Below are 24,160 nucleotides of genomic sequence, written 5' to 3' on the forward strand. Positions count from 1 at the left end.
GGAGCGAAAGGGACTTCCGGGAGATCTAGGAAGTCGCTTTTCTTTCTGGCAGGAGGCGGGGTTCTCCCCGTACGCTGCGGAGTCTCTGCGGGGTGTAGACCGGAATCCTGCTGACGGGCAGAGTGGATCAGGGAGGGAGGGTCGGGACACGGTGGCTGCAGGTCTGAGACAAGGCTGCTCCGAGGTAGTAGCTCTCTTGCCTGGAAGTGGCCATTCATTCCTGGAGTGCTGCTGAGGAGCGAGGGCCCCTCTGGGGTCTCTGGAAGTCGGTGCCCAGGCCTGAAGGATAGCCCCCTTGCGCTTCCCCTGGGCTGCGGCCGGCCTTGTCAGAGCGAAGGGCGTCCTTCCACCCCGCGGCGCAGGTGACCGCTGCCATGGCTTTTCCCCATCGGCCAGACGCCCCTGAGCTGCCTGACTTCTCCATGCTCAAGAGGCTGGCTCGAGACCAGCTCATCTATCTGCTGGAGCAGGTCAGTGCTCGCCTAGCGCCTTTATCGTATCTACAGTGTGGCACTCACTGGATGCACATTTCTTCCTTGCCGTGCCCCTTTGATCTTGTTCTTGGCCCCTGGTATTGTCCTTGGAGCTTCCCCAGCAGGTCCAGAATGAATCCAGGGAGTAGTAAGAGCTGTTTGGAACCTGGCCAGAGAGTTAATGGAAATCACCCCCCAACCCCCTATACAGGCAAGGGAGACACCATTAGTGCCAGGCATCCCCAGGGACGGAAAGATGGTTAAGACATCTTTGCCATTAGGGATCTTATCACTCCAGTAGGAGCTGTATGAAGCACAAATTATCACGCACAGGTGGTAAATGAGTGATAGAGCTAGTGTACCCTAAGAGTTCAGAGTAAGTGATCATTTCTAGCTGGGGTGATGATCTAGGAGCTTCAAGGAGGTGAGTGTGAATAATAAGCATATTTTCTTTGGAGACTAAGCATGCTTCAGGCAGATAGATTGGTAGGAGCAAAGTTGACAAACCAGGGAAAGACAAGGCATGTACAGCGAAGACACCCATCAGCAGTTACACAGTAGCCACTGAAAAGAATTTTTTTTTCCATTTGTGGCATGAGACAATACTTGATGATTCTAATAGTGATGTGTGTGGTGGGGTAAATGGGCAACAAGAAGGCCAGTTAGGAGACCGTAGATCAGACAAGAAATAAAGGCCCACACAAAATTGGTAGCAGTGGGAATGAAGGGAAGTGATGCATTTTTAAGGTATGGTGAAAGAAAACTCAAAGACTTACTGATTGGTTATAAATGTTGAAGGAGAAGCAAAAATGAGTGAGATTTTTAACCTGGGTTACTAGGAAAATAATACTGCTACTGTGATTTTAATGGATTACTTGTGTAATCATTTAGTTATTCATTTTATGTCTGTACTCCTCAGTAGATTGGAAGGCGGGCAGGGATCATGTTTGTTTTGTTCAACACTACCCAGTGAGTACCTAGCTTAGAGTCAAGCACACACCATGTGCTTAATAAATATTTGTTGTATGAACATTGAATAGAAATGAGAAAAATAATTAGAAAAAGGAACAGGTTTGTTGGGGGAGGTTGATTTGTTTGGGTTTGGATGGGGGAAGGTAAGACGCCCATAAGAAATACAGCTTGTAACATCCAGCAGATAGAAATGTAGAACTGCAGCTCCATTGTGAGGACTGGAAGGAAGATGGATCAAGATGAGAACTGCAGGGCATCTTGGACCAGATTTTATTTCTATTTTATTTTATTTATTTTTTTGAGACAGAGTCTCACTCCGTTGCCCAGGCTGGAGTGCAGTGGCGTGATCTTGGCTCACTGCAACCTCCACCTCCCGGGTTCAGGCGATTCTTCTGCCTCAGCCTCCCAAGTAGTTGGGATTACAGGCGCACGCTAGCCCACTTGGCTAATTTTTGTATTTTTTAGTAGAGACAGGGTTTCACCATGTTGGCCAGGCTGGTCTCAAACTCCTGACCTCAGGTGATCTGCCCATCCCTGCCTCCCAAAGTGCTGGGATTATAGGCTTGAGCTACCATGCCCGGCCTATTTCTCTTTAATACTTAGTGCTTGCACAGTGACATGCGCATAAAAGACTTGCAACAAATGTCTGAAGAATTGAAAAGAGGTGCTAGTTAAAGCCACTAGTTCAGGTGAGATCAAGTAGAGGAGACCAAAGAGAGAAACTTGAGCCCACTGGGTGATTCAGCGTGGCCAAAGTGGATTTCCAGGCAATAACGTCCTCTCCTAACTTCTGACTTAATTTTTGTTAATGTGCACTGCTATTCAGGCTTGAAATATCAGAATCATCTTTGCCTCTCCTTCACCCTGATACTTAACTGAACCAGTTGCTGAGTTCCATGGATGCTTCTTTACACATAACTTTTTTATGGTGATTGTAAAATAACACTTGCACATTATAGAAAATGTAAGAAGATCAAGGAAAGTAAAAAGAAAAAAAAATTACTTATAGCCCTACCATAAGTTATAAACACTGTTAACACTGTTAATTTCTTTCAAGTATTAAAAAAAATATTAGGCTGGGTGCAGTGGCTCATGCCTGTAATCCCAGCACTTTGGGAGGCCAAGGCAGGCGGATCACCTGAGGTTGGGAGTTCGAGACCAGCCTGACCAACATGGAGAAACCCCATCTCTACTAAAAATACAAAATTAGCTGGGCATAGTGGCCCATGCTTGTAATCCCAGCTACTCAAGAGGCTGAGGCAGAATTGCTTGAACTCAGGAGGTGGAGGTTGCGGTGAGCCGAGATCGCGCCATTGCACTCCAGCCTGGGCAACAAGAGTGAAACTCCATCTCAAAAAAAAAAGAAAATTATATTACACATTCCATGTATCTCTTAATCTATTTTTTTTTTTTTTTTTTTTTGAGACACCACCACCAGCCTAAATCAGGCCTCTTTCATTGCCACATGCTTGGGCTCCCTGGATGCTTTCATTAACTCCCTAAGTGGACTCCCTGCCTCCTGTTTCTCTGGTCTTCAGATTCCTCTAACATTTCCAGCTGACTGGAATGCTTCAATGCACAAAAGCTTTATTTTTCCCTGTTAATTAGAGGATCAAGGCCACACTCCCCTAAGCTGGCATTTGGAGCCCTTCCTACTCAATTCTAGCCAACTATTTCAGTCTATTTTTCACCATTCACCTTCCTCAAGATTTCCTACCCTCTATTGACCATTTTGGGTTTGGGAAACTAAAAAATAAATAAACATTTAAAAAGGCCAAACGTGGTGGCTCACACCTGTAATCCCAACACTTTGGGAGGCTGAGGCAGGTGGATCACCTGAGGAGGTCTGGGGTTCGAGAACACCCTGGCCAACATGGCAAAATTCCATGTCTACTAAAAATACAAAAATTAGCCAGATGTGGTGGCATGTGCTTGTAATCCCAGCTACTCGGGAGGCTGAGGCAGGAGAATTGCTTGACCCTGGGAGGCAGAGGTTGCAGTGAACTGAGGTCGTGCCACTGCACTCCAGCCTGGGTGACAGAGTAAGACTCTGTCTTAAAAAAAAAAAAAAAAAAAAAAAAAACAAAAAACAAAAAAAAAACCAGACCGGGAGCAGTGGCTCATGCCTGTAATCCCAGCACTTTGGGAGGCTGAGGCAGGTGGATCACGAGGTCAGGAGTTGAAGACCAGCCTAGCCAAGATGGTGAAACGCCATCTCTACTAAAAATACAAAAATTAGCTGGGTGTGGTGGCGGGCACCTGTAATCTCAGCTACTCAGGAGGCTGAGGCAGAGAATTGCTTGAATCCGGGAGGTGGAGGTTGCAGTGAGCCGAGATCACCACTGCACTCTAGCCTGGGTGTCAGAGGGAGATTCCATCTCAAAAAACAAACAAAACAAAACAATAAATAAGGTTAAAAAAAAAAAAAGATTTCCTGCCCTCTATCCCGTTGACCTTTTGGGCTGGATCATTCTTTGTGGTGGGGGCTGGCCTGTGCATTGTTGGATGTCTAGCAGCATCCCTGGCCTCTACCCACAAGATGCCAGTAAAACCCCTACCCTGAGTCAGATAACCAAAAATGTGTCTGGACATTGCCAAATGTGCCTCGGAGGGCAAAATCATCCCCTTACCACACAGCCTATGCTCTCTTTCTGATCTTTGCTGGACTGTCCTCTTCATCTATCCATGTCAACACCCTACTCATTTGTGAAGGCCTGGTTGAGAGGAAACTCCCAGTGACTTTCCCCTCCCTGTCACTAACTGTAACCTCTCTTTCCTCTGAGCGGACATTGAGATCTGTGTCAGGAGTGGTGGTGCAGGAATCATATGACAGGGATTGTGGGGTGGGGGAGTGGAAGGGGGATGGGGTGAGGACTGTCCTGGGTTTGCTAAGTTTTCTGCAGTGAACGTGTGCTATTTTATTTTGTACTTAGGAGAAAAATGCAAGGTGGGGTTCTGTTGTGTTTGGCTTTGTTCAGCAGGAGACCAGGGGTGGTTGGGAGCCAGAGTGGAGGAGGCAGCACAGAAGGGGAGTGAGGTGCAGACCAAGGTCACAGGTGAGCAGAAGGGTTAAGTGACAAGGAGTTAACCTGAGAAAGAAGGTGGGATGTCTTCTTCCCACTGGTACAGAAAACGAGAAGGCAAAATAGGTAAATATACAGAGAAGTGTCAACTGTGGATACAGATAATAAATAAGGTGCCAGGCTAGACGATACTTAGTGCCCTTCCACCTCAGAGACTATGTTTCTGTTAGATGGGTGGCTGGGCTACTTCTCAGCTGAGGAAGCTCGTGTGACCTGTGAGTGACCCAACATATTGTGTCTCCTTCAGCTTCCTGGAAAAAAGGATTTATTCATTGAGGCAGATCTCATGAGCCCTTTGGATCGAATTGCCAATGTCTCCATTCTGAAGGTACTGTCCCTTTCCCCTGGGGGTCATGCCCCTCTTTGAGCAGTTTTTCTTTTGATGAACAATACAAACTACTGAAGAGTGACTACTCTTGTAGGGCAAATATAGGGTAGCCTAATTGGGTAGAAAAGGGAGATTGATGCTGTTGTTCGTATTTTTTTGTGTGTGTTTTTTTGTAGGGGGAGACAGAGTCTCTCTCTGTCACCCAGGCTGGAATACAGTGCAATGGCACAATCACAGCTCACTGCAGCCTTGACCTCCTGGACTCAGGCGATCCTCCTGCCTCAGCTTCCCAAGTAGCTGGGACCACAGGCATGTGCCACTACACCTGGTTAATTTTTAAATTTAAATTTATTATTTATTTTTCTGAGTCTGTTTGCTACAGAACATATATATATATATATATATATCTTTTTTTTTTTTTAAATTTTGTAGAGGTGGAGTCTTCTTTTGTTACCCAGGCTGATCTCAAACTCCTGGGTTCAAGTGATCCTCCTACCTTGGCCTCCCAACGTGCTGGGATTACAGGCATGAGCCACCGCACTTGGCCCATACTGTTTTTATATTGTTTTATTTTAGGTTTTCCTATTGACAATTTGAGGAAAGTTCAGCGGGATGGTTGTCAGGGGAGCAGTTTGATTCCTAGAATTAGCATAATTAGGAAGCCCTCAAGAAGTCCCCTATCTTCGTATCATGCTTTGTGCTTTTCAGGCAGTCTTATATCCATTGTCTTATTGGATTCTCTCTGTAGCAACACGAAGTAGACAAGCTATACAAGGTGGAGAACAAGCCAGCCCTCAGCTCCAATGAACAGTGAGTGTCTGGGAGAGTCTGTCCCTACTCCAAGCTGGAAGAGGTCCCTAGGGGCACATTTGCCTTTCATCTGTCCTTGGCTGAGATATATGGTTCACCTCCCTGAACTTTACAATTTCATGGCTAGGTTACTCTTCTGTTGTTTTGTTTTCTTTTGTTTTGTTTTCTGTAGTTTCCTTTCTGTGGTTTCTTGTCCTCTTCCCTCTCTAATTTACATCACAGTCTATAACCAGATTGACTAATCTTTCAAAATTATTTTCATCGCGCTCTTCTCAAGAACCTGCAAGGCAGCTGGGTGCGGCGGCTCACACCTGTAATCCCAGCACTTTGGGAGGCCGAGGCGGGCGGATCTTCTGAGGTCAGGAGATACAGACCAGCCTGGCCAACATGGTGAAACCCCATCTCTACTAAAAATACAAAAATTAGCCGGGTGTGGTGGCGTGTGCCTGTAATTCCAGCTACTCAGGAGGCTGAGCCAGGCGAATCGCTTGAACCCGGGAGGCGATGAGTTGCAATGAGCCAAGATCGCGCCACTGCACTCCAGCCTGGGCAACAGAGCAAGACTCCATCTCAAAAAAAAAAAAAAAAAAAAAAAAAAGAATCTGCAAGGCCTCTTATTACTTGCTGAAGATTGTCCACATTATTTGTCATAGACTTCAAGGCTGTCTGCAGCATGGCCTCCCACGTTACCTTTCCAGCCTTGTCTCTCGTGTGTCCCCTTCAAGCCTCTGTTGACATGTGCTTCCACCCGCCTCTCAGCTCTGTGCCTTCACCCTTTTCATCACTCCATTCACTCTGCCTGAAATTCTCTCCTGTCCTCACTGCTCCTATAAAGAGTGTCCATCCTTCAGAGCCCAGCCACCTCCTCCATGAAGCTCTCTGTTGCCCTTCCAGTCCAGGGTGATTTTCTCCTCTGGATTTCCATGGCATTTTGTATTTGTCCTGTTCGCTCGGCATGGAGTCATGTACAGCTGTTGTCTTGATTTTAAAGTATTTCTGAAACTTAATTAATGTACATGCTTTCTTAGAAGAAAAAATTCTCCTGGATACATGGAGAATATATCCATGTACCCCAGTTTGAAAAACGTTATTTTCTATTACTTTCTTATATTTAAAATTTTTAAATTAAATTTATTTATTTTCAGAGACAGGGTGTCACTCTGTTGCACAGGCCGGAGTGCAATGGTGCAATCATAGCTCACTGCAGCCTTGAGCTCCTGGGCTCAAGGGATCCTCCTACCTCAGTCTCCTGAGTAACTGGGATTACAAGTGTGCAGCACTGCATCTGCCTACAGTTTTATTTTATTTTATTTTTTTTGAGTAAGAGTCTAACTCTGTCACCCAGGTTGGAGTGCAGTGGCGAGATCTCAGCTCACTGCAACCTCCGCCTCCCAGGTTCAAGCAATTCTCCTTCCTCAGCCTCCCAAGTAGCTGTGATTACAGGCGCCTGCCACCATGCCCAGCTAATTTTTCTATTTTTAGTAGAGATGGGGTTTCTCTATGTTGGCCAGGCTGGTCTTGAACTCTTGACCTCAGGTGATCTGCCCTCCTTGGCCTCCCAAAATGCTGGGATTATAGGCATGCACCACCTCGCCAGGCCTTATAGTTCTTTCATTTTACTATTTTTTTTTTTTTTTTTTGAGACGGAGTTTAGCTCTTGTCTTCCAGGCTGGAGAGCAATGGTGCGATCTGGGCTCACTGCAACCTCCACCTCCCGGGTTCAAGCGATTCTGCTGCCTCAGCCCCCTGAGTAGCTGGGATTACAGGCATGCGCCACCATGCCCAGCCAATTTTTGTATTTTTAGCAGAGACGGGGTTTCACCACCTTGGCCGGGCTGGTCTCAAACTCCTGACCTCAGGTAATCCACCCGCCTCTGCCTCCCAAAGTGCTGGGATTACAGGTGTGAGCCACCGCTCCCAGCCTACTATTATTATTTTTAATAGAGATGAGGTCTCACTGTGTTGCCAAGGCTAGTTTCAAACTCCTGAGCTCAAGCAATCTTCCCACCCTGGCCTCCCAGAGTGTTAAGATTATAGGTGTGAGCCACCACGCCTAGCCTTTATTTTTAACTGACGAATAATAATTGTATATTTTTATGGGGTATTTGTGTATTGTTTTTCAGCACTGATTGTTAATATACTCCATATAGGCATCTTTTTTTACCCACTGGATTGTAAATTATTTGAGAACAGGAACTTTTGGGTCCACCATAGGCCCAGTAATGTACCCAGCTCATCACGTTTTACCCATTATGTTGAGAGGTATCTTCTGTGGTTGGTATATGGTGGACCAAGAGAATGCCATAGCTTTGGCTAGGATGAGACCTGTAGGGCAAATGGCAAAAGAGTTGGTATTGTTTCAGTTTCTTCTAAGTTGCTATCCAACTTGATAATTTTTCTTCACTGTTTTTTTTTTCTCTCTCTCTCATAGATTGTGCTTCTTGGTCAGACCCCGCATCAAGAATATGCGATACATTGCCAGTGAGTGTGCCATGGTACTATGCGTAACTGTGGGAAAGGGTGGGTAAAATCTAAGGGCTTTGGCCATAAGGACCCTCTAATAAGAAAATAATTGTTTGAGTTGGCTGTAGCACTTGTGGAGCTTCCCTGCTTCTTTTTTTTTTTTTTTGAGACGGAGTTTCACTCTTGTTGCCCAGTCTGGAGTGCAATGGTGTGATCTCGGCTCACTGCAACCTCCGCCTTCTGGGTTCAAGCGATTCTCCTGCCTTAGCCTCCCAAGTAGCTGGGGTTACAGGTGCCCACCACCAGACCGGACTAATTTTTTGTATTTTTAGTAGAGACTGAGTTTCACCATGTTGGCCAGGCTGGTCGCAAACTCCTGATCCACCCGCCTCGGCCTCCCAAGTGCTGGGATTACAGGCATGAACCAGTGTGCCCGGCAGCTTCCCTGTTTCTAGTGTAACAGATGGCCCATGACTTGCTGGGCTGCATTCCTTCTCTCTGTAGGTCTTGTCAATGCTGACAAATTGGCTGGCCGAACTCGCAAATACAAAGTGATCTTCAGCCCTCAAAAGGTGAGTTTGGATCCTGGAGGAAGTGGGATAAGGTAGAACAGGATTGAGGACCGGGCAGGGGTAAGGGGCCAACAGCACTACCTCCCTGTCTCAGTTCATTTTCTGTTGCTGTAACAGAATACCTGAGACTAGGTAATTTATAATGAACAGAAATTTATTTAGCTCATGGTCTGAGGAGGTAGTGAAATCCAAGAGTGTGGGGCTGGCATCCGGCGAGGGTCATCCCATGGCGGAAGGGTGGAAGGTGGAAGCCAGCACATGAGACCAACAAGCACCCAGGGGCTGGACTTGCCTTATAGCAACCCACTCCTGCCAGAAGGACATTAATCCATTCATGAGGACTCATCCCTCATGACCTAATCACCTGTTATTAGGCTGCACCTCCCAACACTGTTGCACTGGGGATTCAGTTTCCAACAGATGAACTTTTGGGAGACACATTCAAACCGTAGCACTCCCTCAAAGCAAATTATGTGTGATTGAACCAAATACCTGTCACTAACGTATCCTCAATTCATTAACATATCCTCAGTTGTTTAGCAGAGGGTCTGTCATCATACTGTCCCAAATAAAGTATTGTAGAATTGTGTGAAGAGGCCTCTACGTAGATTTTTTTTAATGAAATGCTTCACACTTGCGAGGTAGAACCTGCTCTGTATCCCTAACACGAACTCTAGTATAGTAATGGTGCACGGCTTTCCAATGACTTTCTCCCTGTATCCCTTTAATAATAAATACAATAAATCATCACCCTCCCTCCTCCCATCCCCTATGCTTATAAGGATGTGGCTGGGCTGCCCCTGGGTTACTAGAACCATGCCACCATATATTGGAAAAGCCTTTTCTTGCACAGGAAAGGAACCTTAGAGACTGTTTTACTCCACCCCAACTTTGAGCAGCTGAGGGAACTGAAGCCCATGCTCACACAGTGAGTTAGCATAGCCAGACTAGAGCTCTTCCATCTTTAACTCAATAATTGCAGTACGTATTTGGAGGTCCATCATAGTCTGTCCATTTCTTGATTCCATTGAGCTCCCCTCTCACCTCCACATCAGCTACGTGCATCCTCAATCCCAGTGATTGGGAGGAATGATGTTCCAGGCCTTTACCTTGCCAACCATAGGCCTATAAAGCTACAGCAAGTAGTGCATGCATACTTAGAGAAGGTAGAAGCTAGACTAGGAAGGACAGAGATTTATTCCTTTTCAATCTTTCTAAGAAAATTCTAGAGAAAATAGAGGCAGTAACTAAGGACTGAAGCCTCTGAAACCAGGCTCTCTGGATAAAATCCACCCTTGAGGCCTTATTACCTGTGTGGTCTTGGGTTAGGTACTGAGCTGCTCCGTGTCTCGGTTTTGTCATCTGGAAGATAGAGTTGATAATAGTACTTTTCTCTTAATTTAAGTGAGATGACTGAGTCTCTGTTGAAATAAGAAATCAAGCGGGACCCTAGGCTTATATTGTTTTATCCTTCTCTAAAATGAGTAAGAGGAAAGAGCCAGTGACCTTCCTTTGAATGTCACCTGAAGATTGATAGCACAATCTTACAAATATTTATCTTAGGATAATATGCTTAAGAATACAAACATGTGAAGTATTATTACCAGAGCAAGAAATTATTGAGTAGGACAACCACTCAGAATTATAGGTACTTTTGAATGTTATTAAAGGAGTCATGGCAATAATTTCTAATTCTTGGACTCTTACAAAACCTTTTTTTTTTTTTTCAAATTACGCTTCCAAGGACAGCTTTGGTGTTTTGTTTTGTTTTGTTTTGTTTTGTTTTGTTTTGTTTTGTTTTGTTTTGTTTTTGGAGACAGTGCATTGCTCTGTCACCCAGACTGGAGTGCAGTGCTGCGATCTCAGCTCACTGCAACCTCCGCCTCCCAGGTTCAAGCAATTCTCCTGCCTCAGCCTCCCTAGTAGCTGGAACTACAGATGTGCACCACCATGCCTGGCTAATTTTTTGTATTTTTAATAGAGGTGGGGTTTTGCCATATTGCCCAAGCTGGTCTCGAACTCCTGAGCTCAGGCAATCCGCCCACCTCTGCCTCCCAAAGTGCTAGGATTACAGGCATGAGCCACTGCGCCTGGCCAAGGACAGATTTGTATTAACAGGGAATAATCCTACAAGTTAAAATAATCCTACAAGCCTCTATATTACACAGAAAAACAAAACTGGTATTTTTATGAGTGTTCTCCACTTAGCACCTTACCTAATGGAATTCTTTGACCTAATTTTATATTAGGAGGCATCTCTCTCTCTTCTTTGAGACTCCTTTGTTAATTATGAAGATTGGCAGTTTTCAGACCTGGCTCTGGAATTCCATTACTTAGCGTTAAAAGTTAAAAGCAGGCCTGAAGATTTCAGTTTTCCTGGCAGAAATGAGTGAGGGAGGAATAGGATTCTTCTGTGTAATAGTAAAATAAGGAGCACGTAGCATTGATCTACATCTCACAGAGCTAGTATGAAGATGAAGACAAGTGATTCTTGTAGAACACTAAGAACAATGCCTAATCCATTTTAAGGGCTTACAACATTAGCTGTTAATAATGTCATCTCATTATCAGATGTGAGTGCCCTCAGCATTCTTTCTCATTATTTTCAAATATTCACCCTTTCCCCACTTACCTCAAAGGAGTAAGAGATCGTGGCCTTTTCCCTTCTAAAATGAGCTGTTCCATGCCAGTTCTTGGCCCCATTCTGCTTTCCTTCTCCATTATCTTGCTTTACCAGGTAGACTTTGTCTTCTGCCTTCACCCTTCTAGACAGTGTCCCCTATTTCATCTCTTCTCCCTATCAGGGCTCCCCCTTCTTTCATGGCCAGGTTTCTGTGAAGAATTTTCTACTGTCACTGCTTCTGCTTCCTCATCTCCACCTTCCTTGTTTCATCTAGTCTCCCTCAGGTCTCTGTTGTCAAATCCACTGGTGTCTATTTAATGTTAATCCTACTTAACTTCCCTGGCATTTGACACTGTTGCCCACCCTTCCTTGCAACTCTCACCTTTCCTGCCTTGACTGTTGCTGTTTTCTCCTGCCCCTGCCTCTCTGAGTATTCTTTCTCAGTCTTCTCTGCCAGGTCCTGTACTCTGGCCCCCTTTCATCTTGTGTTCCCTAGAGTCCTGTCCTTAGCTCTCCTCTGCGTGTTCTTTTCTCTTGGACAGACCATCTACTTTATTTATTTATTTGAGACAGGGCCTCACTCTGTTGCCCAGGGTGGAGTGCAGTGGCACAATCTCGGCTCACTGCAGCCTTGACCTCCTGGGCTCAAGTGATCCTCCCACCTCAGCCTCCTGAGTAGCTGGGACTACAGGCACACACCACCATGCCCAGCTAATTTTTGCATTGTTTTGTAGAGATGGGGTGTCACTATGTTGCCCAGACTGGTCTAGAACTTCTGGGCTCAAGCGATTCACCTGCCTCGGCCTTCCAAAGTTCTGGGATTATAGGAGTGAGCCACTGCACCCAGCCACATCATCCACTTTAAATACAGCGTATATGCTACTTAATTCCAAGTCCTTGTCTGTGTCTGCCGAGGTCCCGTGGGCATGTCCTAAACAGAACTCACTCTCCCTTGTACAGATCTTTTCCTCCCATCTGCTCCTCCACAATTTCCAGAGCACCTCATGCTGTTGCTCTCATCTCTGTCTGTACAACTTACCTTTTGAAGACAGCTGAACTCCTTCTCCTTTGTAAAGCTCTTCCCTTCTCTCAGGGAGATAAGAAGCAATTTACTCAAACATAAATTAAATGGATGAGAAAGAACTGGAGTGCTGGGCTGAATGATTCTAATGGTCCTTTCTAGATCTTAAGAATCTGGGTTCTCTTGTCTTTCACTGGGTTCAGTAATTATTGTCCTCATCAGTGACCACAGAGGAACTCCAGAGAAATGGAGAGAACAGAGAAGAAGGTGGTTACTAATCAATTTCCTTTTCTCTTTCAGTTTTATGCGTGTGAGATGGTGCTTGAGGAAGAGGGAATCTATGGAGGTGAGAGGAGATGAATGTGAGTGGAAAGGGAGAGAGAACATACAGAAGAAAAAACCGTTGTTGTTCTCCACCCCCCAGCTCCTTCTTTTCCTGGTCTTATTCCTGTTAGTGTAGCAGGAGGAGAGGTTCCTGAGAATGGGAATGGAATAGGACCACGAATTAGAACACTTCTGGGGGCTGGGCTTGGTGGCTCATACCTGTAATCCCAGCACTTTGGGAGGCCGAGGGGGTGGATCACCTGAGGTCAGGAGTCTGAGTCCAGCCTGGGCAACATGGTGAAACCCCATCTCTACTAAAAATACAATAATTAGCTGGGTGTGATGGCGCACGCCTGTAATCCCAGCTACTTGGGAGGCTGAGGCAGGAGAATTGCTTGAACCCGGGAGGCAAAGGTGGCAGTGAGCCGAGATCACACCATTGCACTCCAGCCTGGGCAACAAGAGTGGGACTCAGAGAAAGGAAGAAAGGAAGAAAGAAAGAAAGAAAGAAAGAAAGAGGAGAGAGAGAAGAGAGAGAGAGAGAAAGAAAATAAAAGAAGAAAAGAAAGAGAGAGAGAGAGAGGGAGGGAGGGAAAAGAAAGGATAAGAAAAGAACTCTACTGGGGTAGTGTGAAAGGAAGAGCAGGGCTTAGAGTTGGAAATGACCAGCCACTCTTCTCACCTTCCAAGGCTCCCACCGGAAAAACTGGGCCTCCCCTCTGTGTATTCCTCATGCTATTCTCCACACAACCCAAACCTGATCACAGCCCTCCCTGCTGGAAATAGCAGCAGCTCAATATAAAGCCCAGAATCCCCAACATGCCTCCTATCCCTTGCACAGTCTGGCCCCTCCTGTCCCGTTAGCCTCATCGTGTGCTGCTTCCTTCTCCTGACTCGCCACCCTCCAGCCAGAGGCACTTTACCCATGCTTTTCCAGGTACCCAGAATGTTCTCCACCCCACAGCTTTTTGCCTTCCCAAGTCTTACCCAAATTCTAAGCTTAATTTTCTCTTCTTGAGGGAAGTCTTTCCTACACCCCCAGTTGTGGTTACATCCCTTTAACATATGTGCTCACAGCTTGCTGTTTGACCTCTTTGGAGCACAACCGTGAGTTAATAGTTTGTGTCATAATTTGTCTGGTGTTTCTCCCTCACTAGACTGTAAGCTCCAGAAGGTTGGGAGCACGTCCATTTTGCTCACTGCTGTATCTCTGGTGTTCATACAGTCCTACATGTAGGCAGCTTTCAGTAAATATTTGCTGAATAATGAATGAGTGAGCCAGGCGTGGTGGCTCACACCTATAATCCCAGCACTTTGGGAGGCCAAGGCGGGCGGATCACCAGAGGTCAGAAGTTTGAGACAAGCCTGGCCAACATGGCAAAACCCCGTCTCTGCCAAAAATACAAAAATTAGCTGGGCATGGTGGCGTGCACCTGTAATCCCAGCTACTTGGGAGGCTGAGGCAGGTGAATTGCTTGAACCCAGGAGGCGGAGGTTGCAGTGAGCCAAGATCGCACCATTGCACTCTAGCCTGGATGACGAGAGCTAAACTGCGTCTCTAAATAAATAAATAAATAAATAACGAATGAATGAATGAATGGTTTTCTCAGCACTTTTGGTCAGCCCTCTAGTAAAAACCCACCACTTAACACATTGTATTACAGGCTGCTGTGGACACATCTCCTTTCCTTATCAGGCTGTGAGCTCCTTAAGGGCAGGGACTGTGTCTTATTCCTCTTTGAGCCTCCATTGCTTAATGCAGTACTGGCGTGTGGCAGGCACTCAAATATTTGTGGCGGACCTTCCCTCTTAACGTGGAGCTGAGTACCTTCTGCAGGGAGGCTGATGCTCTCTGTCCCCACAGATGTGAGCTGTGATGAATGGGCCTTCTCTTTGCTGCCTCTTGATGTGGATCTGCTGAGCATGGAACTACCAGAATTTTTCAGGGATTACTTTCTGGTAAATGCAGAGGCCCTTGTGTTTCGGCATCAGGGGATGGGGACAAATGCGGGATGCAGAGGGCTAGAAATACCAATATAACCTTTGTCCAACTCAACTAATTTATCACAGGTGATAGTGATGTAGTGATTGAGTGCTACAGATTGGTCTTTGTAGGACTTCCTGTGGAGCCAATGAAAATGAACCTTTCAAGCATCCCCCAGACCCTGCCACCCTGCTCCAGGGCTTCTAGGGCTAGCCACTTTCCAGGTGTCCTATTGGGTTGGTTCATATCTTTGTGGCTTGTGTGGTCCCTGCAGGAAGGAGATCAGCGTTGGATCAACACTGTAGCTCAGGCCTTACACCTTCTCAGCACTCTCTATGGACCCTTTCCAAACTGCTATGGAATTGGCAGATGTGCCAAGGTAAGAGCACTAGCAGTACTGTTGTCCTGGCAGACCCTGTTTCCCCTGTTCTGTACCCACCTGGGGTTATCCAAGGGCATCTGTGATATGAGGTGTATTCTTTACTTTGCTTTCATTGTTCTGGAATAGATCCTCAGAGAGGAGAACTTGTGTGGCTAACAGAGAAGCAAAAGCCAGGATCTCCTGGGTAGCATTCCTAAATCTCTTTTTATTTTGGGGACAGAGTAACACATCTTCTCATCAGTCTGAAGAGTGTTGGGGAAGGATAGACACAGATGGGAGTAGATAGGGCCATATTGTGAATAATTAGCTCCTGTCTCGGGGACAAGAGGAAGTATCACGTGGAAAGGGTTGGCTTCTGTAGGTATGGGGCTGCAGTAGGGACCCGGACACAAGACTGAGAATGTCTTGGGCCCTGGCAGATGGCATATGAATTGTGGAGGAACCTGGAGGAGGAGGAGGATGGCGAAACCAAGGGCCGAAGGCCAGAGATTGGACATATCTTTCTCTTGGACAGAGGTAAATTATGCCCAGCGCTCCTGTCATCTTTCAGCCCTAGAAGACATGGGAATACGGAAAGCGTGGTGGCAAAGTTAAAATCCTAAAGTTAGGGCTGTGAATCCCAGCTTTGAGGAGCGTGAGCCCTTGGCCCTATGGAAAGTATCAAAGCTGCCCTTCGGCATGCTGTGTCGAAGGCTGGGTCAGGGAGAACCTTCATGCTCAGGGATCTCTGTTTCAGATGTGGACTTTGTGACAGCACTTTGCTCCCAAGTGGTTTACGAGGGCCTAGTAGATGACACCTTCCGCATCAAGTGTGGTAAGTGCTATGGGCCTCTGCAGCTTGGCAAGATGGATGGGTCATCAGCCTTGGCACCTTCCACATGGGGCAGGGGTTGTGGGAGAGACCCAGACCCTGAATGAACTGCTGACGTCCAAATAGTTTGAGGACCTTTATGGCAGTTCAGGGAATGGTAGAAGTCCTCATTGGAGATCCTAATAGCTGTCCCTCTGCTCTCAAAGGGAGTGTCGACTTTGGCCCAGAAGTCACATCCTCTGACAAGAGCCTGAAGGTGCTACTCAATGCCGAGGACAAGGTGAGGGTGTGGGTGCTAGCAATGGGCCCACCTAGGGCCACTGCTTATACCAGGCTGTGGGCCCCAGCTCTGAGAGGCGAGGCTGAGTCGATGCGAGAGAGGGTTTGCCCACCAGTTCAGAGCATATCCTAGAGCACAGAGGAGGCATTTGATATGGACTTAGGGATCCCAGCTCAGCTTTCTTTGTATTTCTGCCAGAACACCTGAGCACCCTTCCTGTACTGTCATTCTACTGCTAAGTTATGGTTCTGGCAGAGTAAATTGTTCTTGTCTTACTCTCCTCACAGGTGTTTAATGAGATTCGGAACGAGCACTTCTCCAATGTCTTTGGCTTCTTGAGCCAGAAGGCCCGGAACCTGCAGGCCCAGTATGATGTGAGGCTCCAAGCCCTGGTCCTCTGTTTTGTTCCCTCAGTGGCTTCCCAAGGCTGCTGCCCTTGGGCCCCCCTTCTAATACTATGACAGGTTCCCTGTCCTTTCTCATGGATGGATGGCAACTGAGGGAGGGTGGTGGTTTCTCGTGTCTGAGGTTGGGGGGTTCACCTTTGGGAATTTTCCCACAGCGCCGGAGAGGCATGGACATTAAGCAGATGAAGAATTTCGTGTCCCAGGAGCTCAAGGGCCTGAAGCAGGAGCACCGCCTGCTGAGTCTCCGTAGGTTTCAGCTTGAGGGGCGTGAGGGGAAGTGACTGTGTCCCTCTGGGGAAAGCACCAGGGGACCATTACCCCCGAGGAGGAGATCCTTGTTCATCGGACGCGTATGGTCTTATTTGGTGTCAAGTGGGAAGAAGTGCTTTTGGATTTTGCCTTAGGAGATTTTTATTCTTCTGGACAATAAAGGGACATCTTTCTAGAACCAGGAATATGTCAGCTCCCTTTGTCCAACCTGCAGATATTGGGGCCTGTGAATCCATCATGAAGAAGAAAACCAAGCAGGATTTCCAGGAGCTCATCAAGACTGAGCATGGTAACTGCCGCAGCCTTGCGTGCTACTGCCCACGCTTCTACTTCCCCAGCTCCCAGCCCCGTTCCACCCTTAAAAGATGTTCTCTGGCTCTTCCCAGCTGACACTGGCTATGTGGAATGCTGGTTCCTGCTAGAAGTCCTGGGGGTCCCTTAACCCACCCCAAGGATGGAGAAAGAGACGGGGAGACAGACACCTGTTAGCATAGATGGCAACAGCTGAGCTGGCCCCCAGTAACAGGCTCCCCTCTGATTACTCACAGCACTGCTAGAGGGGTTCAACATCCGGGAGAGCACCAGCTACATTGAGGAACACATAGACCGGCAGGTGCGCAGGTGGAGGGCTGGGGGTGCCGAGAATGGCGTTTAGAGGTGGGGTCGGCCTTAGGCAGAAGGAAAAGAACACCTGTTGTGAAGCTTCAGTTCTCCTCGAGTCTTTCTTCCTATGCAGGTGTCGCCTATAGAAAGCCTGCGCCTCATGTGCCTTTTGTCCATCACTGAGAATGGTGAGCCCAAAAGACTGAAGATGAGAATGTCAGATTGAGAAACTATGCTTTAGGGACAGAAGAAGTGATTTTGAAAGGCTAAGGCAAATGTCTTAGCAAACAGAATGTTTCCCTGTAATTTAATGGATTCTTTTTTGTTTGGGGTGAATTATCACCAGGACACAGGGTAATTTATTGTTTTAGCCCTAAGTGGGACCACATCCAGGCCACCCTAGAGCCCTGTCATATCTTAGGACTGCAGGGGTATAGAGCTGAGTGGCATTTCTCTCATCAGTCCATCTGTCCTTATTTTCAATAAGATAAAGATACATTCCAGGAAAAAGGGACAGCAAGTTCATTTCATGAACATTTATTTATTTTTTTGAGACAAGAGTCTCGCTCCATCACCCAGGCTGGAGTATAGTGGTGTGATCTCGGCTCACCACAACCCCCACCTCCTGGGTTCAAGTGATTCTCCTGCCTCAGCCTCCTGAGTAGCTGGGACTACAGGTGTGCACCACCACGCCCAGCTAGTTTTCATGAACATTTCTAAAATTCCAGATTGTGCAACCTTCATGGCAACTTGTTTTTACTGTTGAAGTCTTCCAGTTCATGAATAAATATTCTTGAAGGTTGCCTTCTTTTTCTTTTCCTTTTTTTTTTTTTTTTTCAAGACAGAGTCTTGCTCTGTTGCCTAGGCTGGAGTGCAATGGCACGATCTCGGCTCACTGCAACCTCCACCTCCCAGGTTCAAGCGATATCTCACCTCAGCCTCTTGAGTAGCTGTGACTACAGATGCACGCTATCGTACCCAGCTAATTTTTGTATTTTTAATAGAGACGGGGTTTTGTTATGTTGGCCAGGCTGGTCTGGAACTCCCGACCTCAGGTGATCCACCTGCCTCGGCTTCCCTAAGTTCTGGGATTACAGGACTGAGCTACTGTGCCCGGCTAAAGGTTGCTTTCTACCCAGAGAAGTATTTTGCTTATTCTAAATCTCATTTACTATAGTTAGAATCCCAGTTATTGTTACCTCTATGGAGAAAAACATATAAGACTGTGCTTTTGGAACTCATTTGAACACTTTTTCTATTTCTCAATAGTTATGAAGCAGTTCCTAGTAGAACTGCCCCTTAGCCAGAAAGAAATGCATGAGTCTGCCAGGTGTGGTGGCTCACGCCTGTAATCCCAGCACTTTGGGAGGCCAAGGCAGGCGGATCTCAAGATCAGGAGTTGGAGACCAGTTTGACCAACATGGTGAAACCCTGTCTCTACTAAAAATACAAAAATTAGCCAGGTGTGGTGGCGCATGCCTGTAATCCCAGCTACTCAGGAGGCTGAGGCAGGAGAATGGCTTGAACCCGGAAGGCGGAGGTTGCAGTAAGCCAAGATTGTGCCACTGCACTCCAGCCTGGGTGACAGAGCAAGACTCCATCTCTAAATAAATAAATAAATAAATAAATAAATGCCTGAGTCATCACTTCTTCTCCCTCCTGCTGCATCCTCCCCACATCCCACTACGATCACCGTTAGTTCCAGTGTCCCCTCCTCAGCACCCTTATGTTTCACAGCTCTTCTTGGGAGCTCCCAGACTGAGGCTTTATCTTTCAATAAGCAAGCTTAAATTTAGAACCAACTGTATACTCTGCAGGGTTAACATTTACTGAATCCTTCCTCCTGAAGAAGGCATTTGTTGCTGGTTGATCTGTACATTTTAGGGTGCCTCTGCCAGCCTCTTTCTCATGCACCTGTCTTATTTTCTTCACTCTTAGGTTTGATCCCCAAGGATTACCGATCTCTGAAAACACAGTATCTGCAGGTAAGGCCTGGAGAATGTATTCTCGAGGGAACTTGATGGAGGGCAGTTACTGGGCATTTTTGAAAGAGGCAAGAGAAGTGGCCCCTTTCCTGCCTCCATTACCTTCCTGTTTCCATTCAGGCCTCCCTCTTAGAGCTACTAGGGACAGTCAGCTTTCAGCACGCCTCTCTGCCCTCTAGCCTTGTTTCACCCCACACACTGACGGCGCATGGCCAGTGCTGAGAATTTAAACATTTCAGTGCTGGCCCCAGTGGTGAGTTCTTACTCCTGGGAGTCTCCCTCATTTTAGCACCGTGTGAGGCATTGATTCAGCTTTCCTTCCTGGTACTTCTCAAGTCTTACTTCATCCAGGAAGCCTTTCCCATACATCCATGGGTCTCTAAAGTCTCATGCTGCTTTTTATTCTTCTTTGTTTGGTGTTTAATTATTTCTTTTCTTTTTTTTTTTTTTTTTTTATTTCGAGATGATGTCTCGCTCTGTTGCCCAAGCTGGAGTGCAGTGGTGCGATCTCGGCTCACTGCAACCTCTGCCTCCCAGGTTCAAGCATTTATCTGCCTCAGCCTCCTGAGGAGCTGAGACTACAAGCGCGAGCCACCATGCCCAGCTAATTTTTGTATTTTTAGTAGAGACGGGGTTTCACCATGTTGGCCAAGCTGGTCTCAAACTCCTGACCTCAAGTGATCTGCCTGCCTTGGCCTCCCAAACCCAAAGTGCTGGGATTACAGGCATGAGCCACCGCTCCCAGCCCTGTTTGGTTATTTCTGATGTGAAAATTTATCTCAACAAAGTGTGAGCTCCTTCACACTGCAGCAGAGGCTTCATAGTCCTTCTGCTCAACTCTGTAGTACCTGACAGTGCTAGATGCTCTTTGGACACTCAGTAAATAGTCTAATTGCATCTTCTTCAGAGCTATGGCCCTGAGCACCTGCTAACCTTCTCCAATCTGCGAAGAGCTGGGCTCTTAACGGAGCAGGCCCCCGGGGACACCCTCACAGCCATGGAGAGTAAAGTGAGCAAGCTGGTGACCGACAAGGCTGCAGGTAAGCAGGGAGCACAAGTGACCCCTGCTCCAGCTGTTGTCCTGACTTCTCTCAACAGGCAGCACGCTGGGAGGGACAGAATGAATTGGAAGGTGGACTGATTCCTTCCTATTAATGTCATTACTATTATTACTACTACTACTGCTAGTAAGAGCAGTTTCCACATAGTGAACACTTACCATGTACTGAACCCTTTAGTTTCTCATTTAATCTCACAAAGACTCTATGAGGTAAATTTTCTCATCCTCATTTTATGATGAAACTGAGGCTTACAGAATTAAGTGATTTGTCCAAGGTCCCTTAGTAAGTTAGGTCAGTTTAACTCCAAAGCACATACCAATAAACTCGGGTTACCCTGTGGATTGCATTTAGTAGAGAGCTGGTACCCTGTAGGAGGGGGAAGACTGTGGGTGGGGAGTATCTTGATTAGTTCCAGGGAATTGTAGTTGAACAGCTTCCGAGAGTTTTTGGATGTGATTGGTGCTGTTGTGTCCTGAATGGTGTTATCTGTGGCAGTGTCATGAATCCATAGACCTTAGGTGAAACCTGACACAGATTTCTTCCCCAGGAAAGATTACTGATGCCTTCAGTTCTCTGGCCAAGAGGAGCAATTTTCGTGCCCTCAGCAAAAAGCTGAATTTGGTATGTGGAACAGGGATGGTTAGGGAAGACGGTGGGTTCATTCCATTGTGGAGTCTTTTTTTTTTTTTTTTGAGATGGAGTCTTGCTCTGCTGCCCAGGCTGGAGTGCAGTGGCACAATCTCAGCTCACTGCAACCTCTGCCTCCCAGGTTCAAGTGATTCTCCTGCCTCAGCCTCCCAAGGGATTACAGGCATGTGCCGCCACACCCAGCTAGTTTTTGTATGTTTAGTAGAGACAAGGTTTCCCCATGTTGGCCCGGCTTGTCTTGAACTTCTGACCTCAGGTGATCCGCCCACCTCGGCCTCCCAAAGCGCTGGGATTACAGGCATGAGCCACTGCGCCCAGCCCATTGTGGAGTACTTTGAATCCACAAAAACCTTTTTGTCATTTCATGTGTATAAAGATTCTTTTGTTTGGTAGTCTTACAGCATGGTAGATTCATTCATTTAATCAACATGTAACAAGCACCTGCCAATGCCAGAGAATATTCTAAGTGCTGCTTCAGTGACAACCATATCCTATGTCACTTAAGGGCAGGGAAAGGAGAACCCATCCCTCCAGCCCCTTCACATTATTCAATAATGACGCATGGGAACTCATTCCAGAGAACTGGCAGTTACTCAGCAGAAACTGCCATCTTCCGTTATGGATTCTCTTTTCGGGGCTATTGCTGGTTCTCCCTTTAGTTGAAATAAGAATTGTTCTTTGGGCTATGCCACTTTATCTGACCCTTTAAAGGGTTAGGGAGCTGAGCTGTCACTTGCCTAATGAAGTCCCTTTGTCTTATAGATCCCACGTGTGGACGGCGAGTATGATCTGAAAGTGCCCCGAGACATGGCCTACGTGTTCAGTGGTGCTTATGTGCCCCTGAGCTGCCGAATCATTGAGCAGGTGAGAGCATGTTACTCTTGCTCCCATTGATATTTCACTCTCTCTGCTTTCTCTTGGTCCCTGGCCTGTCTCAACTTTTTTTTTTCTTTGAGAGATGGAGTCTTGCTCTGTCACCCAGGCTGGAGTGCAGTGGCGCGATCTTGGCTCACTGCAACCTCCGCCTCCCGGATTCAAGTGATTCTGCTGCCTCAGCTTCCCAAGTAGCTGGGACTACAGGCATGTGCCACTGCACCCAGCTAATTTTTGTATTTTTAGTAGAGATGGGGTTTCATATAGACGGGGCCAACTATATGTTGGCCAGGCTGGTCTCGAACTCCTGACCTCAGGTGATCCCCCTGCCTCAAACTCCTGAAGTGTTGGAATTACAGGCGTGAGCCACCACACCTGGCCCTGTCTCAACTTTTTGCTACTTGAGTAATAAGCAAGAAATGTGACAGTCTGGATGCTGTGCCCTTCCTTTCCTAAGTCTGATACTGTCGGTAGCCTTAAACACAGTGCTTATACCTTCCCAGGTGCTAGAGCGGCGAAGCTGGCAGGGCCTTGATGAGGTGGTACGGCTGCTCAACTGCAGTGACTTTGCATTCACAGGTATGTGGCATTAACAGTGGGGTAGGCTGGCAGTGAGAGGTGGGCTGGATGCACCACTCAGGACTAGCATGTCAGGGAAGAGCTGAATCTGGTCTGATCCTCACAGATATGACTAAGGAAGACAAGGCTTCCAGTGAGTCCCTGCGCCTCATCTTGGTGGTGTTCTTGGGTGGTTGTACATTCTCTGAGATCTCAGCCCTCCGGTTCCTGGGCAGAGAGAAAGGTAAGAGAGAGCAGAAAGGTGAGAATTGGCCTGCATTGTATCTGGGTAACAAAGTGTCAGCTGGGCGCGGTGGTTCATGCCTGTAATCTCAGCACTTTGGGAGGTGGAGGCGGGCAGATCACCTGAGGTCAGGAGTTCGAGACTAGCCTGACCAACATGGTGAAACCCCATCTCTACGAAAAATACAAAAATTAGCCAGGCATGGTGGCGGGTGCCTATAATGCTAACTACTTGGGAGGCTGAGGCAGGAGAATTGCTTGAACCCGGGGGGTGGAGGTTGCAGTGAGCTGAGATTGCGCCATTGCACTCCAGCCTGGGAAACAATAGCAAAACTCCATCTCAAGAAAAAAAACAAAAAAAAGACACGCAAAGGGTCCTGCACAGGAATATTTTTCTCCTGGCCTCGGAGTACAACTTGCCATAGCCTTACTGTGGGCTGCCACAGCAGGGAGCCCAGTTATACCAGTGGTAGAAAGCAGTGATGCCCAAGAGCATGGCGCTCACGTCACTGTCTATAAACGGGTGCTGTGATCCCATGGGGACTGTGGAACTGGAGGGGCTCTGTGGTTACCGTTGGGGCCTAAGATCTGTGCTGTCTCTTCTGCTGCTGCATTTGACTCCTTAGGCTACAGGTTCATTTTCCTGACAACAGCAGTCACAAACAGTGCTCGCCTTATGGAGGCCATGAGTGAGGTGAAAGCCTGATGTTTTTCTCGGCCAGTGTTGACACCTTCCCTGAACACATTCCTCAGTGAGATGCAGGCATCTGGCACCCAGCTGCTATAACCAAGTGTCCACCAACTACCTGCTAAGAGCCGGAAGCATGGAACATGTTGGGATTTAGAGAACATCTGAGAAAAGAGTTCACTTCCTGCTCCCAGGATATTTCTCTTTTCTGTTTATGAAGTCCAACCCATGCTGCTAAGATACGTGCAGGAAGAGGTATCCTTTGCTAAATTATATTTGAATATCATTGTAAATAAAGCCCCTGCTCTCAGATGTAATACATTTGTCGTCTGGACACGCATTTCCATCTTTATTAGTGAAAGCCCATTGGAGCTTTCTACAGGGGCTTCCTATGCTTCTTGGCCTGGACTTTGTGGTGGCTCCAGGCCTGGTCTGGTTCTTCCCTGTAAAAATCACTCAACCACTCTGTACCTGAGTTTCCTCAACCATAAAATGAGGGGGATGGCTGAGGTGACCAGCAAGCACGTTTCCAGTTCTAAAATGTTGTGATTCGTTACATTTTTGAGAAAATGACTTTGTTGTTTTAACTTAAGGAGGCACTTCAATTTTAAGCATTTTGTTTCTTACTGCAGAATGAAAAATTGTGTGCCATTAGAGCCATTTCAGGCATCAGCAAACAGTGCTCCTATAAATGTGCC

At 46.9% G+C, this 24,160-nt stretch overlaps 1 protein-coding gene across 4 annotated transcripts; it reads left to right on the forward strand.

Annotated features, from left to right (window-relative positions):
• VPS33B (VPS33B late endosome and lysosome associated) lies at positions 1-23,779 on the forward strand. Of its 4 annotated transcripts, XM_055277148.2 has the most exons (23): positions 1-470; positions 4,776-4,856; positions 5,605-5,666; positions 8,098-8,147; positions 8,634-8,701; positions 12,646-12,691; positions 14,534-14,628; positions 14,928-15,032; positions 15,455-15,551; positions 15,772-15,849; positions 16,053-16,126; positions 16,414-16,500; positions 16,689-16,779; positions 17,018-17,092; positions 17,352-17,416; positions 17,540-17,594; positions 19,345-19,391; positions 20,299-20,431; positions 21,000-21,073; positions 21,863-21,964; positions 22,477-22,552; positions 22,659-22,775; positions 23,401-23,779. In XM_055277148.2, exons 1-23 carry the CDS (start codon positions 375-377, stop codon positions 23,478-23,480), a joined length of 1,854 nt encoding a protein of 617 aa, XP_055133123.1. In that variant the 5' UTR covers positions 1-374; the 3' UTR covers positions 23,481-23,779. The 4 variants fall into 4 exon arrangements, with proteins under 4 accessions (XP_055133123.1, XP_055133124.1, XP_055133125.1 ...); XM_055277149.2 differs by lacking the exon at positions 4,776-4,856 and having other exon boundaries at positions 3-470; XM_055277150.2 differs by lacking the exons at positions 8,634-8,701; positions 12,646-12,691 and having other exon boundaries at positions 19-470.
• The last annotated feature ends 381 nt before the right edge of the window (positions 23,780-24,160 follow it).

This window comes from Symphalangus syndactylus, chromosome 5, assembly GCF_028878055.3.
Source record: "Symphalangus syndactylus isolate Jambi chromosome 5, NHGRI_mSymSyn1-v2.1_pri, whole genome shotgun sequence".
In the NCBI taxonomy this organism is placed as follows: Eukaryota; Metazoa; Chordata; class Mammalia; order Primates; family Hylobatidae; genus Symphalangus; species Symphalangus syndactylus.

What these genes read in the sequence shown, in the direction of transcription:
- VPS33B (XM_055277148.2), top strand. Translation starts at nt 375, where the DNA reads ATGGCTTTTCCCCATCGGCCAGACGCCCCTGAGCTGCCTGACTTCTCC. An exon ending in GAATATGCGATACATTGCCA is followed by an intron (nt 8,148 to 8,633) that starts GTGAGTGTGCCA and finishes TTCTCTCTGTAG; the next exon opens with GTCTTGTCAATGCTGACAAA. An exon ending in TGAAAACACAGTATCTGCAG is followed by an intron (nt 19,392 to 20,298) that starts GTAAGGCCTGGA and finishes CATCTTCTTCAG; the next exon opens with AGCTATGGCCCTGAGCACCT.